This window comes from Polypterus senegalus, chromosome 6 (genome assembly GCF_016835505.1).
Source record: "Polypterus senegalus isolate Bchr_013 chromosome 6, ASM1683550v1, whole genome shotgun sequence".
Classification (NCBI taxonomy): Eukaryota; Metazoa; Chordata; class Cladistia; order Polypteriformes; family Polypteridae; genus Polypterus; species Polypterus senegalus.
In genome coordinates, this window is record NC_053159.1 from 110762099 (window position 1) to 110780134 (window position 18036).

General features: G+C 36.3%; 1 protein-coding gene across 2 annotated transcripts in view; it reads left to right on the forward strand.

Annotated features, from left to right (window-relative positions):
* Nucleotides 1–18036, forward strand: part of zzef1 (zinc finger, ZZ-type with EF hand domain 1) — a 273801-nt gene that overhangs the window by 232201 nt on the left and 23564 nt on the right. For both annotated transcript variants that reach the window (XM_039756776.1, XM_039756777.1), the window contains 5 exons: nucleotides 1854–1989; nucleotides 5177–5536; nucleotides 5609–5752; nucleotides 9582–9750; nucleotides 10893–10991. In XM_039756776.1, coding sequence (XP_039612710.1) covers nucleotides 1854–1989; nucleotides 5177–5536; nucleotides 5609–5752; nucleotides 9582–9750; nucleotides 10893–10991 — 908 coding nt within the window. The remainder of the gene's footprint in view (nucleotides 1–1853; nucleotides 1990–5176; nucleotides 5537–5608; nucleotides 5753–9581; nucleotides 9751–10892; nucleotides 10992–18036) is intronic.

The following is an 18036-nucleotide window of genomic DNA, read 5'->3' on the forward strand; positions in this document are numbered from 1 at the left end:
TGTTTATACTTGTGTGTATACTTTATGTAAATCTGGAAGATTCCACCAGGTGGCAGTGCAAGGTATCTTCACAGTGAGAAATCAACATTAGGTTTGCTGTGTTGTGAATTGCCCAAAACCTCCATTAAATTCCCAGGACACATTGCCACAATATTTCTGAAAAGGATGGATGTTTAATGATTATGTCCATCAATCCAGGGACGCATCCATTCCAGCTAGCATCGGGCACGAGGCAGAAACAGTCCCAGACAAGGCATCAGCTCATCACAAAGTGAAAATAAGCATCACGAAACCCCCAAAACTACATTTCCTTGGAATGAAACTGGAGCACACTGTGGACACCCACTAGGAAAGCATGCAAACTCTTGGCAGGGAATACCAGGGACATGACTCCCTGTGAGGCAGCAGTGCTACCACTTGGCCACTGTGCCTCCCCCACACGTGTATTTTATTAACAGTATTAATTATTTAATTGAAGTTAATGATTTATCTGTTAAAATGTAACAGACATGCTTTAACACATTTCATCATGAAAGTAATACCAAGTATAAATACAAGGATTCCAAATGTGCAGAGAGTTGTGATATCATAAATTTAATGTGTTCTGTTTGGCAGAAGGAAGTCCCAGAAGCACATAGCAATTGACAGCTTGGTCAGTTTTAATATAACGTTTATGCCGTTCTACTTTAATGACAAATGAAACTATGATATTAAAGTCAAAATTTCCAATTTAAGCACGAAAAAGACTTTTTTTTTCTTCACTGTGCTCTTTATTTTTTTTCTCTCTCAAATATGCTTCTATACATTCTGACACTGTTGTAAAAGTGGGGAGGGGTGAAGACTGCACAGAACATGGTGTGTGAGACCTTTAAAATATATCGTGTCATTGGTGGTTATAATACTGGAAAAAGTGTGGTGGTTCTATTGTCAAACAAAATGTCAACAATAGACAACAAAGAGGGAGAGGAGTCAAAGGTCAAGAACGTTACTACAGGTGAATAAAACAAGAACAGAAGAGGAGAAGAAACACCTAGCTTTATCTATAAAGTAGGGCTGAATGCTTGCATTTGTTGTTTTTTTTATAGATGTTTGTGCAGGACATTGGAGGTTGGGTAGTAGTCTGCTTTTAATAAAACTATAAATATGCCAAGATAAGCAAAGGGCTGAACTATCAGTTTTTAATGTAAATGTAATGTTTTCTGTCCCAATGCTTTTTTGCAGTGAAGATAACTTTCCACTGTCCATCCATTTTAACAACTTGTACTTAATACTGTGTGTCATTTTAAAACTCTTATTCTTAGCCTTATAAAATTAATTTAACAAGAGCCCCATAAAATTTTCCTGAACTGATCTCTCGTCATTTTTGTTACTTTGAAAATGGTAATAAAATGAAATGTCATTGATGAGGGAGATAAAGTTTGGAATATACATTGACAAGACAAGCCTTTCACCAGGACAATTAGTTTCTTTCATCTTTGGCTTTAATCAAAAGTGTAACGTTTGGTATATCTTCATTTTTAGTGTTAATTAATTTTAGTTTTAGACTTTAGAGTTTTGGTATTCTCCTTGTTAGAGCCCTCAAGCACTTTAGGAAGTCTAATACGCGCGTTGCTGCACCCACCACACAATAAACCATGTAGATTGAGTACAGAATGCAGTGTTTATGAGATGCTAAATAAGCAGCTAAATTTTATCCTCTGATTTCCTTCTTCAAGGCAGCTAACATTATAAGCTTTAAAATATGTTCATTGGGTTTTATTTTAGATTTGTTCTCTTTGTTCTTGAACCCATAGCATTTATTTCAGCTATGAATAAGAATTACATGTCTGAGGTTTTGCATGATATTCCTTCAGGTTTGATGGAGATGTAATAACAACAGATGAGACTATTCGAAAACTGGCACAGAAATGGCAGCCCAGAAAGCGGTCACGGTCTGAGGAAAGGAATACTAAAGCAGTAGACACGGACATGATTGTCATTCCATGTGTGGTGAGTTTTTAATTTATTTTAAAATTATTTCCTAGATTATTTTGGACAAAATATAATTTTTAAAAATTTATCATAATATATGTTAAGTATACAAGGTAAGTCAAAATTATGTTAACACTAATGGTACTCTTATGTATATATTTATATACATTTTTTGTGGACAATTTATGTGCCACATATGGTACATGTGTTGAACATGATGGCGAACAGGTTGAGACATTCCTGTAAATTAGCTTGCACATATGAAGTATGTTTTGTGAAAAAATTGTTTCCGCCATCCAAATGTTAACATAATTTTGACTCACCCTGTATTATTCATTTTTATCAATAATTTTCATTTGTTATATTCCAATTAAATTTGTAAAACCAAAAGATTTTGCAAACATTTGTAATTAATATTTTTGAAGTCTGATGCATTCTTAATAGACTTTTGCCCCAGTTGTTTGCTTTCCATTCAGATGATGCCCTTTTCAACACACACCCTGACCTGCTTATTATGTAAGCCTTGGTAAAGCTTTTTACTTTCCATTTAGTAACTTAGCATTGTCCATGTTTCTTACTCTTTGATTGAAGTCCACATTACCCTACTCCATCTGTATCTATGTCTAACTCGTCCTGTAGAGTTTAAAACATGTATGTTGTTAAAACAGAAGCTTTTTAGTGAATATAACAGTATCTCGGTTGTTAGCCAAGTTTGTGACTACTTGCCAGTGCCTGACTCTCATGTAAGGTTTCATATTGATTTGATATTCAAGATCCATTACAAGCATGCATGTTACTTAACATTTGTAAGTAAGAATTTAATTGCACTATGTATATGACAATAATGTTCCTTTGACATCACAGAACGGATTAAACCTAATTTTCTCTTCCTATAATCAAGTAGTATCGAATATCCTCAGAGTGACTGTTTACTAAAATTGTATCTGCTGATCATTTAGAATTATTAAATTTTTTTACATGAATTTAACTTACAATTTCATAGTAAATTAAACATATTCATAAAAATACCCCATATATAACTTTTTATTAAGCATTGACATTAAATAAATATTTTGTTCTTTATATAATTTTAATTCTTGAATTATTCTAAGGAAACCAATAATAATAACTCTTGACACATATGTTTAGGAAGTCCCTAGAGAGAGTCTGAAGGGCTGGATAATGGCAAATATCATCACATTAAAAAGGGTGACAGGGCAGATATAAGCAACTATGGGTTCAGAAGAAGGAGGTAGTGTTTTACTAACATGCTGGAATTCTGTGAGGCAGCAACCAAAGGATATGATCAAAGTGGAGCATATGATATTATTTATTTTGACTTTCAGAAAGCATTTGATAAGATGCCACGTGAGTGGTTGGGCATCAAACTAAAAGACGTGGGAGTTCAGGGTGATCTTGTTAGATGGGTGCAGAATTGGCTCAGACACAGGAAGCAAAGGGTGATGGTGTAAGTAACCTCATCAGAAATGGTTGACGTTCAGAGTGGTGTTCCACAGGGGTCAGTGCTAGGGCCACTGCTATTTTTAATAATATACATTATTTAGATAGGAATATAAGTAACAAGCTGGTTAAGTTTGCAGATGATACCAAGATAGGTGGATTAGCAGACAATTTGGAATCCGTTGCATCATTACAGAAGGATTTGGATAGCATACAGAATTGGGCAGATTTATGGCAGATGAAATTTAATGTCAATAAATGTAAAGTATTACACATAGGAAGTAAAAATATTAGGTTTGAATACACAGTGGGCTGTCAGAAAATCAAGAGTACACCTTATGAGAAGGATTTATGTGTCATAGTGGGCTCTAAGCTATCGACTTCCCGACAGTGTTCAGAAGTCATAAAGAAGGCAAACAGAATGTTAGGTTATATAGCTTGATGTGTGGAGTACAAGTCTAAGGAGGTTATGCTCGAGCTTTATAATGCACTGGTGAGGCCTCATCTGGAGTATTGCATGCAGTTTTGGTCTCCAGACTACAAAAAGGACATAACAGCACTAGAAAAAGTCCAAAGAAGAGCAACTATATTTTTGTTCTTTATTTCGCCTTATACAATTTCTCGTATTAGGAATTTGTTAGTTTTCGCATACCCCTTGGGGTCAGAGCGCAGGGTCAGCCATTGTACAGCGCCCCTGAATCAAGTGAATGTTAAGGGCCTTGCTCAAGGGCCCAGCAGTGTAGAATCTCTTTTGGCAATGATGAGGATTCGAACCGGCAACCTTCGGGATACCAGTGCAGATCCTTAGCCTCAGAGCAACCACTCTGCCCTAAACTAGGCTGATTCAAGGGATACAAGGGTTGAATTATGAGGAAAGATTTAAAGAGCTGAGCCTATACAGTTTAAGCAAAAGAAGATCAAGATGTGACATGATTGAAGTGTTTGAAATTATAAAGGGAATTAGTACAATGGATTGAGACTGCTAATTTAAAATGAGTTCATCAAGAGCGCAGGGACACATTTGGAAACTTGTTAAGGGTAAATTTCACACAAACATTAGGAAGTTTTTCTTTACACAAAGAACGATAGACACTTGGAATAGCTACCAAGTAGTGTTGTAGACAGTAAGACTTTGGGGACTTGCAAAACTCAACTTGATGTTTTTTTGGAAGAAATAAGCGGATAGGACTAGCAAGCTTTGTTGGGCTGAATGGCCAGTTCTTATCTAGATTGTTCTAAAGTTCTAATAATGTTAAGCATCTCGAAAGTAATTTCATTTACATTGATTAGGCTACTCCCACATTTTGCACAAAGACAATATCACTATATTAATCATGTTATTTTTCAAGTTTCTTCATAAATGCAGTTGCATTCAGGTTTAGTTTGGCTAGTTTAAATAACAAATTAAATGTAGTTTTTTCAGACAATAATTCCACTTTTTTCATCAATTTTATGTTGCAGAATGAATTTAACTAAGTATATTACTCTGTTCTTTCCATTGTTCATTTTTTTACCAAGTTTAATACCTTTTTCCAGGAATGAATAAATACAATGCAGTTGTTGGATTAAAATAGATGTTTCCCTAGTTTTTATTATAAGTGTGATAAGGTAGATTAATATATATTTGAAGGTAATATATAAAATATATAATAAATATATTTTTACAAAAGGCTCACATATACATTTCTAGTAGGTGCCTGTTTCAAATAGCTGTTTCAAAAAGCTTGTTTTTTTTCTTGTACAGTCTAAGCCAAATCGTTGTGAAAAGGCAGCTGAAGAAACCAACCTTGTGACCCAGAAGCTGATCACTAATGTCGATAGTGACTTGCAGCTTAGTTATGCAAAACAAAGAAGAACTAAAAGCTCAGCTCTTCTGCATAAGGAGCTGGAAGCCCGTAGTAACAAGTCTGTACGACAGTACCTTTTCAAAATAAATGAAGCCATTTCAACTCTATATGCAAGACATGTACTGGCATCTCTGCTAGCTGAGTGGCCCAATGGCATGGTAGTTACTGAAGAAATTCTAGAGCTCAGTGGTTCTTCACACATGGCTTATATCTTGGACATGCTAATGCAACTAGAAGAAAAGCAACAGTGGGAGAAGGTAAGAGTGTGTTATCTACAAACGTCATAATTCAAAAGAAATAAAACTAATTTTAAACTATTGTGTGCTTAGATTCTACAGAAAGTGTTGCAGGGAAGTAGTGAGAATATGCTGGCAAGTTTGTCTTTGACAGCTTGCCAGTTCATGGAAGAGCCCGGGATGGCTGTACAAGTCAGAGAGTCGAAGCATCCCTATGACAACAATACCACCTATGAGGTGAGTGCTTTTAGATTGTTTTAGACTAGTTGTCATTGGTTTATTCTATTTGAAATATACTAAAGTTACCCTATATTTTAGATATTTCTGTAAATTTAAGGTCCTATTCCTATTGTTATTTAATAATATTAGAGATAAGACAGATTAGGACAAGACAATTTGACATATAATGGTTCCTCCAGTGTTATCTAATCACTTAGTCTGCTTAGTCTGTGGGTATTCATTGAAAGTCCATCACCAATGAATTAGTGATACTCTGTCACGACTCAGACTTAAAATGCATCGGGTGGCAGTTAAAGTTAATTGTTCCCACCTGAGTTCTTTCAAGTTTTTCAAGCTTGTTTCATCAAATAATTTTTGTATTCAACATTAAGCAACAGGTAATGGATAGTGTGTATACTGTGTAACTATCATAGCAAAACTTCTGCCCTGCTGTTTGACCAGGTATACATATCAACAATTTACCTCGATAGTGTCAAAGTTAGGTCTCTTTTAGATATTATTTGTCACAGGATTTTTTCCCCATTAGTACTCAGCTCTATTGTTCAGGTTAAAAAAAAAAACTTAATGTTTCACAAATTGTTTACGGAATACAGTGGAACCTCGGTTTGCGAGCATAATTCGTTCGTGAAATGTGCTCGCAATCCAAAGCACTCGTATATCAAAGTGAATTTCCCCATAAGAAATAATGGAAACTCAGATGATTCGTTCCACACCCCAAAACTATTCATATAAAAATGATTAATCTATACTAATAAAAGGCAAAGCCCTCACTCACTCACTCATCACTAATTCTCCAACTTCCCATGTGGGTGGAAGGCTGAAATTTGGCAGGTTCATTCCTTACAGCTTCCTTACAAAAGTTGGGCAGGTTTTATATCGAAATTCTACGTGTAATGGTCATAACTGGAAGCAGTTTTTCTCCATTTACTGTAATGGAGATGAGCTTCAACGCCGTGGGGGCGGAGTTTCGTGTGACATCATCACGCCTCCCACGTAATCACGCAGTACATAGAAAACCAGGAAGACCTCAAAAAAGCGCTGAAGAAAACATGCATTATATAATTGAGAAGGCAGCGAAACAATAAGAAGCGAGCGAGTGACATATACAACCATATTCATGAGTTCTGCTACTTCGGAAACAAAGCACGATGTAAACCTACACTTTAAATTAAGTTCATAGACAGGCTGCCGCTGGCGTTTGTAATTTAGTTCCTGCCCATATAAGGCCGTCCGTCAGCGGCAATCCAATAGCAAACTGCCACGGGTAAATATTCACGGGTGAAGGACTGTGCTTATGGAGAGGAAGATGAGATGGTCAGGGTGGTGTTTGACACAAACTCAGCGAAACTGCGAGAGAAAGTTTTAAGTGCCAGGACTAAGGTAACATTAAATACAGCCATGGACATAGCACGACATGGCACCAGCACAGCCCGGGTATATGAAGCGCTGGTAACACAATAAACTACAGATCCCATAATGCAGCGCTTCAGCTGCCTTGCCGAACACTTACCGCGTTAATCAAGTCTACCTTATGATGCTGCAAGTTATTGCGAAGCTAGCTCACACGATGCTGAAGAGAAAAGTTGATTCTGAAAATAGAGCCTTTAAAAACCGATGGGAGGCTGAGTATATGTTTACTGAACCCGTGTGTCTCCATTACAGAATTTAATCTAAGACGGCACTATGAGACAAAACATCAGGGTAAACTGAATGCAATGCAGAAGATACAGAAAGCAGCATAATTAAATAAGAATCCGACACTTCAGCGGACGTTTTAACCCGTGCACAATCACAAAGTGATTTCAAGTGAAGCTGCTTTTATGGGAGACACAAATGCACCAGTGCAATTTGCCCCACTTTCCCTGTTGCCAAGTAATGTTAAACCAAGTCGTCACTACGGTGTTCCCAAATACGCACTTTGCTGATAAACTGAGCGCACTGAGTTTGCACGGCGCTTTGGTGACTTCAAGAACAAAAGTCCGTCACATGCGGCTCGAACCTTGTGCATGTTTGGTAGCACATATCTGTGTGAGAAGCTCTTCTCAGTGATAAAGACTAACAAAACAGCACACAGGAGTCGCCTCACTGATGAGCACCTGCAATCCATCCCGAGAATCTCCACAACACAGAACCTCACACCAAACATATATGAACCTGTTGCCAAAAAAAGATGCCAGGCGTCCAGCTCTAAAATGACATATGAGCAAAGACAACTGAATGATTTGATTTGTTATTGCTGAAAGGAACACATTTTATTTATATTTCTAGGTTTTGTTATGCAGCATGTTCATATTTGAATTTGTATTATTTTGACAGGATATATTTTTATGGAGAGCAAAATCTTTTGGGATATTTAAAATCTAAGTTTATTTTTTATATAAAATTACATAAGAGTAAAGAAATGTGAATGTTTGTTCTTTTAACGTTTACTTTATTTCTAACTTGTATAATTTAGACAGGATATATTTTTATGGAGAGCAAAATATTATAAGTTGTTTAAGGTTTGAGTTGATTTATTCACGAATAATATTCCTGTCTGTTTTTACCATTCCTACCAAAGATATTTCTGTCAACTAAATAAAAATTCCTTCTGTTTAAAATTTAAATAGAACTTGAACAGATACGATAGTTCATAATATCCACGCAGACTTGCACGTAAGAGCGGGAGTCATCCGTTTTAACAGGCAGCGTATTGCACTGATACGAAATAGCTGTGTGTGTATATATGTAGATATGTATGTATATGTATATATATGTTTATATATGTGTCTGTGTATGTATGTATATATATATATGTATATGTGTGTGTATGTATATGTATGTGTATATATGTATATATATATATGTGTATATGTATAGATATGTATATATATATATGTTTATGTGTGTGTGTGTGTGTATATATATATATATATATATATATATATATATATATATATATATATATATATGACAACAACACTCATCACTCACAACAGTGACAAAACAATTACATTGACAATCATGTTACGTTATTTTCAAAATGTTTCCTTTTTTTTTACATTGCTTCTTTAACACACTACTTCTCCGCTGCAAAGCGCGGGTATTTTGCTAGTACAAAATATAAAGTAAAAATACATACAACAAATTAACCTGCACTTTACCTTTAAAAAGAATCATGGCTGGTGTGAGTGAGTTTATAAACTCATGTGGGATTCCACCCAGCGGGACGACTACACGGAAGAGCGTCCCAAAGCAATCAGTCTCCCAGTGCTGTTGCAGTTCGCTGTATAAGCGCATCCAAAAAGATCGCAATCGATGGGTGATACAAGGAACATTATAAAGATCCCGCTACAATAAATAACAGCGCTGTTGCTGTTTCAAGCTGAATAAAGCTGGTGTTGTTAAAGTACTGAGACTGCTTGTTTTGGGGCGCAAGATGGGGACTTGCACTTCACAGCACACACGTGCGCACACACAATCACAATGCTGTAGTAAACAGTATACGCTCGTACGGATGTTGACTATATGAGTGAGGCACACCGACTCAGATGGAGAATAGGAGACGATTGCCCTCAAGAGAAGAGAGAGATAGAGACGTGCGTGCAAGCATGTTGCATTATCCTTTTTCAAACTGGAAGGAAAATCTAATGTCATTTTGTTGGCTTGAAACTGAAGTACTTGTAGCCACAAATTAATAGTGTGGAAACATTTTATTGAGATCTACCATATATGCATTTCCTGGAATTGTTCATTTCAAGAATTTTTGTTCATTTGTTAATGTATAATTTAAGCCAAGTTATGAAGCAATTTATGTTCACAATTAAGATTGTTTTATCTTCATTAGGATAAGGTCCACATCCCTGGAGCGATCTACCTGTCGATAAAGTTTGACTCTCGATGTTGCACAGAGGACGGTTGTGATGAGCTTCTGATGGCCAGCAGTAGTGACTTTGTGCAGGATCTTCACAGTTTCAGTGGATCACCTCAAAAATGGACTGACTTTGAAATTCCAGGTTAGTTCTGTGAGAAATGAAATTATTAGCTTTGAAGACTAGTAAGATGTCGTTACAGAAACTGTATTGTGCTTAAGCCAACTACTAGGTAAAAGGTGATTGAAGGGCACAATGTAAAAGAACAGCAAGTCTGAAATGTGTTTTTGACTTAATAGGGTTTGAAGTTTGTAAACGTTGACAGGAAAATTCTAACAGGTTTTAGACAAGCCTTTGTTTATGCTTCTCAAGTAAATTGGAAAAGGCCTTCTGAGTTGTCACCCCTTGCATCAGCTTTGAAACAACTCAACATAAGTAATATGTGTGGTTTATTCAAGTATGCAGTCAAGGCAAGTAATGTAAAGCTGTAAAATGTGTGAATTTTAACCATCACAGCTTCACTAAAACAATCCAAACATTTATCTCTATTTGTAATACTTTAAAAGTATTTGTGTTTCCTTTTTAAATAGACACACAAAAAAAAAAAATAAAGCTGACTGGATTGCTGGTCAGGCTGAGAATCTTCAATAAACAGATGAATTAATTTTTTAATGTAATTCATTTTTGTGTGTGATTAATTTTTGACTGGCTAGCTCACCACTGGCCTAATTTCAGGAAAACTACTAGGAAAATTTTCAAAGTAAGCCCCTTCATTCTTTCTTTACCCTATGATATCACAACTTGTCATCAGACATATGTACTTGTACAGTATGTCTGTTCTGCACCCTATTTTTTCATGCATTCCACTCACTGAGAAATTAAAAGTGCACTTAATACATTTAATTAGAAAAAGCATCCAAAGTTAAATTAGTAACAAATTAAAAGTAGACTTCAAATTGCAGTTCATATTTTATAAATAGTAGGTTGAGTTTTATTTGAAGCAGCACTAAAAAAGGTGGAATTTTAGATACATATGAGTAATGTAGTCATTTTTCTATAGTCAAATCACATATTAAAGAGGTTATGGACTTTTACTCGAAACACCTCTGGTAAGAGTAGAGCCAGCACAGGTTTCTAGTTAACAGCTTATCTAATAGTGAATATGATTATGCATAAGATTGAATCTTCATGGATATTGTTTATGCTTTTAGAAACTGAAACAATTTCCATTTGTTGCTTTTATTGTATTTCAGATTGTGCTAACAACTGGTGTGTTTTTTCTTCAGGGGACACATTATATTTTAGATTTGTTTCTGACATGAGTAATACAGAATGGGGCTACAAATTTACTGTAACTGGTGGTCACCGTGGACGATTTCAAACAGGTGAGTCAAATTATTTTCTGTCAATTACTAAAAGGTTGTTATATAAAGTAAAATAGAGAATATGAACAGTGCTTATTACAGTGTGAAACTTTGTGCTTCATGTACAAATGAATTATTAATTGTTTCATGTATAATGTATTAAAGTAAAGAAAATGACTTTTGCAAAAACTATGACTTCCTGGTAGAGAATAATCAAAATCTCCCCTCCTGCATGCTAATAATAACAAGTCTACTACTAATCAGTCAAACACAGTGACAGACCAGTAACAGATGACAAGTTCTGTATACAGTGTACTAACAACCAAACAGAATATTAGCAAAAAGTTAGTTTGTTTGGCATTTTCTACCAAATACACTGTGTCATTAACTTCTCTGCGGGCTTTTGCATTTTGTGGATCATTGTCCTTCACTTTCCAGAATTGTCTCTACTTCTGGCATTGGTTTGATTTGCTTTTAGGATCTATACTATTTAAGTTTAATTATATCTGTGATTAGGATCTGTATTATTTTAGAAATACAGTGCATCCGGAAAGTATTCACAGCGCATCACTTTTTCCAATCTTTGTCTCATCAGACCAGAGAATTTTGTTTCTCATGGTCTAAGAGTCCTTCAGGTGCCTTTTGGCAAACTTCAGGTTGGCTGCCATGTGCCTTTTACTAAGGAGTGGCTTCTGTCTGGCCACTCTACCATACTGGCCTGATTGGTGGATTGCTGCAGAGATGGTTGTCCATCTGGAAGGTTCTCCTCTCTCCACAGAGGACCTCTGGAGCTCTGACAGAGTGACCATCGGGTTCTTGGTCACCTCCCTGATTAAGGCCCTTCTCCCCCGATTGCTCAGTTTAGATGGCCGGCCAGCTCTAAGAAGAGTCCTGGTGGTTTCGAACTTCTTCCACTTACGGATGATGGAGGCCACTGTGCTCATTGGGCCCTTCAAAGCAGCAGAAATTTTTCTGTAACCTTCCCCAGATTTGTGTCTCGAGACAATCCTGTCTCAGAGGTCTACAGACAATTCCTTTGACTTCATGCTTGGTTTGTGCTCTGACATGAACTGTCAACTGTGGGACCTTATATAGACAGGTGTGTGCCTTTCCAAATCCTGTCCAATCAACTAAATTTACCACAGGTGGACTCCAATTAAGCTGCAGAAACATCTCAAGGATGATCAGGGGAAACAGGATGCACCTGAGCTCAATTTTGAGCTTCATGGCAAAGGCTATGAATACTTATGTACATGTGCTTTCTCAATTTTTTTATTTTTAATAAATTTGCAAAAACCTCAAGTAAACTTTTTTCACGTTGTCATTATGGGGTGTTGTGTGTTGAATTCTGATGAAAAAATGAATTTAATCCATTTTGGAATAAGGCTGTAACATAAAATGTAGAAAAAGTGATGCACTGTGAATACTTTCTAGATGCACTGTATGTATATGATTGTGTAAGTGAGAAATTATGATTGGATGTATTTTTTAAATACTCTCTATCTACTGGAGAGGGCCAAAGTCATAGGCTTGTTCATTCTTTTCCTATTGGTATGACATAAAGGGTTTATACAGCCAAATTAATTTAAAAGTTTACAAAATTGGGTGCTCATTTGACACCCTTAAATAATGTGTATGCTTTCTTACACATCCAAAACTTGGAAACTTGATTGATGTAGTATGGAATTAAGTTTTTTTTTGGTTACATACTCAGGACACTGCTTGCTTTATTTGCCTATTATTAGAGCATCTACAGTATGTTTTACCATGACTGTTTTGCTTGAACCTTTTCATATTTTTTTAGCATATCATTAGCAGATTCCTTGACATATATTTTTAAAACAGTTCAATTCATCAATCATTCTGTATCCCCATCCTCACTTATGGTCATGAGCACTGGATAGAAATTTAAAGCACAAGCTGCTAAAGCGAGATTTCTGTGCAGGATTGTTGGGCTTACTTTCCATGTTTGGACAAGGAGCTCAGCTAAAAGGAAGGACATCACACTAGAAGTGATGCTTCTCCAAATCAAGAGGACCCAGTTAAAGTTGTTCGGTCTTGTAGTTAGATTTTTCACTGTGCATATCCTTTGGGGGGTATACAAAGCAAAGTATATTCAAGTTCATTATAGGTCTTAACTCACCAGGGAATATCTGGAGATTTACTTGGAGCAGTTTTAGAAAGTCTCTTAAAATAAAGAGGTTTGGTTGGTCTAGCTCAATTCTTTGACTTCTTAGTATTGAGAGATAAAATGACAATTGAACAATTCTGTAAAATTGTCTGTAAATTGTGTTTTTTTTGTATTTGTGTATTTTGAATATAAAATTTTTTGTACCTTCAGATATATATTGGACTAATACATGGTCTAATTTATTTTTCAGCTATAACACCTATACGCTCTGGGTTTATCCCACTTAAAGAGGTTTGCAAATGAAACAAGACAGTTGCTCATGTATGGTATAAAATAGAATAAAAATTTTAAACACATTGCACAACAATAAGCCAGAAGAGCAATATTGTTATAAAGGCTGTTTGGAAATTTCATTAAGTATAGTGTTGATGAATGACATCTTAGCAGCCAGCTTTTGAGAAGCTTGAAGTAGCCTGTAGCTTGACTGTCACAGTTTTAATTGCATCTCCATTTCTGTCCTGAATTTTTTTTTTTTTAAATTATGGTCAGTTCCAGATTGTTGCTATGACAAGTAAGCAGGATTTGGATTAAGCCACAGTGTACAATCACTAAAGCGCCTTTCCCTGCATTATTTCTCCTTCTAACACTAGATTTAAACTCTCTGCTGGCAGTGCCTAACACCAACATTTAGCTCCATATATAAAGCTTCTGTTTTTGTGTATTTCCTTTGTAATTTCTCTAACTCTGTATATAATATACATGATTTAACTATTCCTTTTAATAAATTTGCAAAATGCATTTGTCACAGTGTGGGTCACCTCCATGCTTCCTCTTCAATTTTGGGAGCCTCTTGAACCCAACACCGCGATAGTCATCAACAACAACAACAACAACATTTATTTATATAGCACATTTTCATACAAACAGTAGCTTAAAGTGCTTTACATAATAAAGAATAGAAAAAAAGACACAATAAAAAACAAAATAAATCAACATTAATTAACATCGAATAAGAGTAAGGTTCAATGGCCAGGGGACAGAAAAACAAAAACTCCAGACGGCTGGAGAAAAAATAAAATCTGTAGGGATTCCAGACCATGAGACCGCCCAGTCCCCTCTGGGCATTCTACCTAACATAAATGAAACAGTCCTCTTTGGATTTAGGGTTCTCACGGAAGGGCTTGATGATGATGATGGTCACGTAGACTTCTGCCTTTTAATCCGTCCATCATTGTTGGAGCATCATGAAGCTTTGAGTAGGTGGAGGTGGCGCAGGCCACCACCACAAAGAAACCGGAAAAAGAAACAGAAAAGAGAGTAGGGGTCAGTACGGATTTTAGAGCCACCATGAATAGTTATTATGAAATTGAACATACAGAGTATCAGGATTAAGTTAAATTAATTAAAATGAAGTTATAAAAGGCCATGTTAAAGTAATGTGTTTTCAGCAGTGTTTTAAAGTGCTCTACTGTATCAGCCTGGCGAATTCCTATTGGCAGGCTATTCCAGATTTTAGGTGCATAGCAGCAGAAGGCCGCCTCACCACTTCTTTTAAGTTTTGTTCTTGGAATTCTAAGGAGACACTCATTTGAGGATCTGAGGTTACGATTTGGAATATAAGGTGTCAGACATTCCGATATATAAGATGGGGCGAGATTATTTAAGGCTTTATAAACCATAAGCAGAATTTTAAAGTCAATCCTGAATGACACAGGTAACCAGTGTAGTGACATCAAAACTGGAGTAATGTGTTCTGATTTTCTTTTCCTAGTTAGGATTCTAGCAGCTGCATTCTGCACTAGTTGCAAACGATTTATATCTTTTTGGGTAGTCCTGAGAGGAGTGCGTTACAGTAATCTAGTCGACTGAAAACAAACGCGTGAACTAATTTCTCAGCATCTTTCAGTGATATAAGAGGTCTAACTTTACTTATGTTTCTTAAGTGAAAAATGCTGTCCTAATGATCTGATTAATATGTGATTTAAAATTCAGATTACAGTCAACAATCACCCCTAAGCTTTTTACCTCCGTCTTGACTTTTAATCCTAATGTATCCAGTTTATTTCTAATAGCCTCATTGTATCCATTATTGCTGATCACTAAATTTCAGTTTTCTTTATTTAACTTGAGAAAATTACTATTCATCCATTCTGAGATACAAGTCAGACATTGTGTTAGTGAATCAATAGAATCGGGTCATCAGGTGCTATTGATAAGTACAGCTGTGTGTCATCAGCATAGCTGTGGTAGCTCACGTTGTGCCCTGAGATAATCTGACCTAACGGAAGCATGTAGATTGAGAATAACAGCGGACCCAGGATAGAGCCTTGTGGAACACCATATTGGATATCATGTGTCTTCGAGTTGTAATTCCCACAACTAACAAAAATTTTCTCCCTGTCAGGTAGGATTCAAACCAATTTAAGACACTGCCAGAGAGGCCCACCCATTGACTAAGGCGATTTCTAAGAATGTTGTGATCAATGGTGTCAAATGCAGCACTCAGATCTAAGAGGATGAGAACAGATAAATGGCCTCTGTCTGCATTTACCGCAAGTCATTTACTACTTTAACGAGTGCAGTTTCTGTGCTGTGATTTGTTCTAAAACCGACTGAAATTTATCAAGAATAGCATGTTTATTTAGGTGGTCATTTAACTGCATAATGACTGCCTTCTCTAGAACTTTACTTAAGAAGGCAGGTTAGAGATGGGTCTAAAATTTTCAAGAGCGAGGGTCAAGATTATGTTTCTTAAGTAGGGGTTTAACTACAGCAGTCTTAAGACAGTCTGGGAAGACCCCAGTATCTAGTGACGAATTTACTATGTCAGAACATTATCAATTAGCACGCCTGATACTTCTTTGAAAAACCTTGTTGGTATTGGGTCAAGGACAGGTGGAGGTTTTAATTGAGATATTATTTTTGTAAATCAGGTAAATCTATCCTAGTGAAAGAGTTTAATTTGTTTATAACAGGATGCTGGGGTTTAGGAGGATCCTTAGTGTTGGGGGGATATACTATGTTATTTCTAATATCATTAATTTTTTGATTGAAAATACAGCGATAGCCTCACAGGTTTTACTGGAAGCACTTAGGAGGCATTCCTTTGAGCTACCTGGGTTTAGTAGGTGATCAATTGTAGAAAATAGGACTCTGGGATTACTAGCATTGTTATTTATAATCTTGAGAAATAGCAGCTCTCTCAAGACGGACAGTGTTATTGTATTCTGTTATTTTGACTTTTAATATTTCATGGTGGATAGTAAGTTTAGTCTTCCTCCATTGACGCTCAGCTCTACGGCATGTTCTCTTTAAATCAGACACTCTTTGGGTCTTCCATGGTATAACAATGCTAGAAGATTTTTTCACTGTCTTTTCAGGTGCAACTATGTCAACAGCAGCTCTCACTTTAGTATTAAATCTTTCCACCTTACTATTTACATTATCCTCGCTATTATAGCTGGCACTATAAACGGACTGATTGCTTAAAATGTTTGTAAGTTTTAAAGCTGCTGCCGAGTCAAAGAAGCGTTTTTTAACAATATGCTTCTCATGAGTGTTTTTTATCATTATTTCTATATTAAAAGTAGAAGAAAATGGTCTGATAGACCAATATCAATGATCTGTTTTATATCAACTTTCAGTCCTTTAGTAATCACTAAGTCTAACGTATGACCTGCTTTATGTGTAGGCTGATTTATGAGTTGTCTCAAATCAAAAGAATCCAGGAGGTTCATAAATTCTTTTACTTTTAGATCACACTGATTATCTATATGAAAATTAAAGTCGCCAACTATTAGGAGTGTGTCATAGTTAGTAATTAAAATTGACATTAAGTCAGAGAATTCCTCAAAAAATGACGCGTTATATTTAGGAGGTCTATACACGGATAGTACTAGAACTTGAGAATCTCCATGAATAACAACGGCGAGATACTCAAAGGACTTGAACTTACCAAAACTGACATCTTTACATTTTAATCGCTCGAGTAAATGTTAGCCAATCCGCCCCTTTTCCCTGGCGGTCTGAACGAGTAAAACTGTAATCCGGAGGCAGATTCGATTAAAACTGCAGCGCATCTGAATTAAGCCATGTTTCATTTAGTGCAATAAGATCTATTTTTTATCACTAATAAGATCGTTGATAAAAACGTTTTGTTAGTTAAAGCTCTAACATTTAATAGTGCCATATTTAATGTTTCGAGGTGCAGAGATGAGTACTATGTGCGTTATTGATATTTGGAATAGGAACTAAATTATTTTATTAGCGCTCTGTGTGTGTTTTTTGTTTAATCTGTGATCTGTTTTATAGTTTTAATACATTGTTCCTCTAAAATAGTGATTTTAATTAGATTATTGGAGTTTATGCCGTATTTCCTAGGTTTTCTACGTGCATTGAGATTGCTTATTACAGTATTAATGTGTGCACTTTAACGGAAGACTCTATTAAACACTTATCATGTCCTAGCACAACAGTATTATTTCGAAGGGGTTAAGAGCAGAGATAGATAGTCAAGAAAACGAATTACCTTCGATATGTTTTCGGAGAGGACCCGGCCGAAACTGTTCGGATGCAGGCCATCACGCTTGAAGAGACGCGCCTTTCCAAAAGAGATTCCAATTGTTGATGAAACCGACATCCTTCTTCTTGCAGAAACCCTGTAGCCAGTTGTTCAACCCTAGCAGACGACTGTAGTACTCGTTGGATCGCCTGACGAGAGGTAGTGGACCAAACGAGGATCTTTGCCTATGGGGTCCTCTCCTTCGTGTCTTTAATCAAAGCTGCGAAATCAGCCTTCAGGATTTCTGATTGTCGGTGCCTTATATCGTTTACGCCGGCATGCAAGACGATTGCTCCAACTGCCCTCTCCTTGTGTTTCTCGTAGACTGCTGGTGCACGTTTCATTACATCTCGGACACGAGCACCGGGAAAACA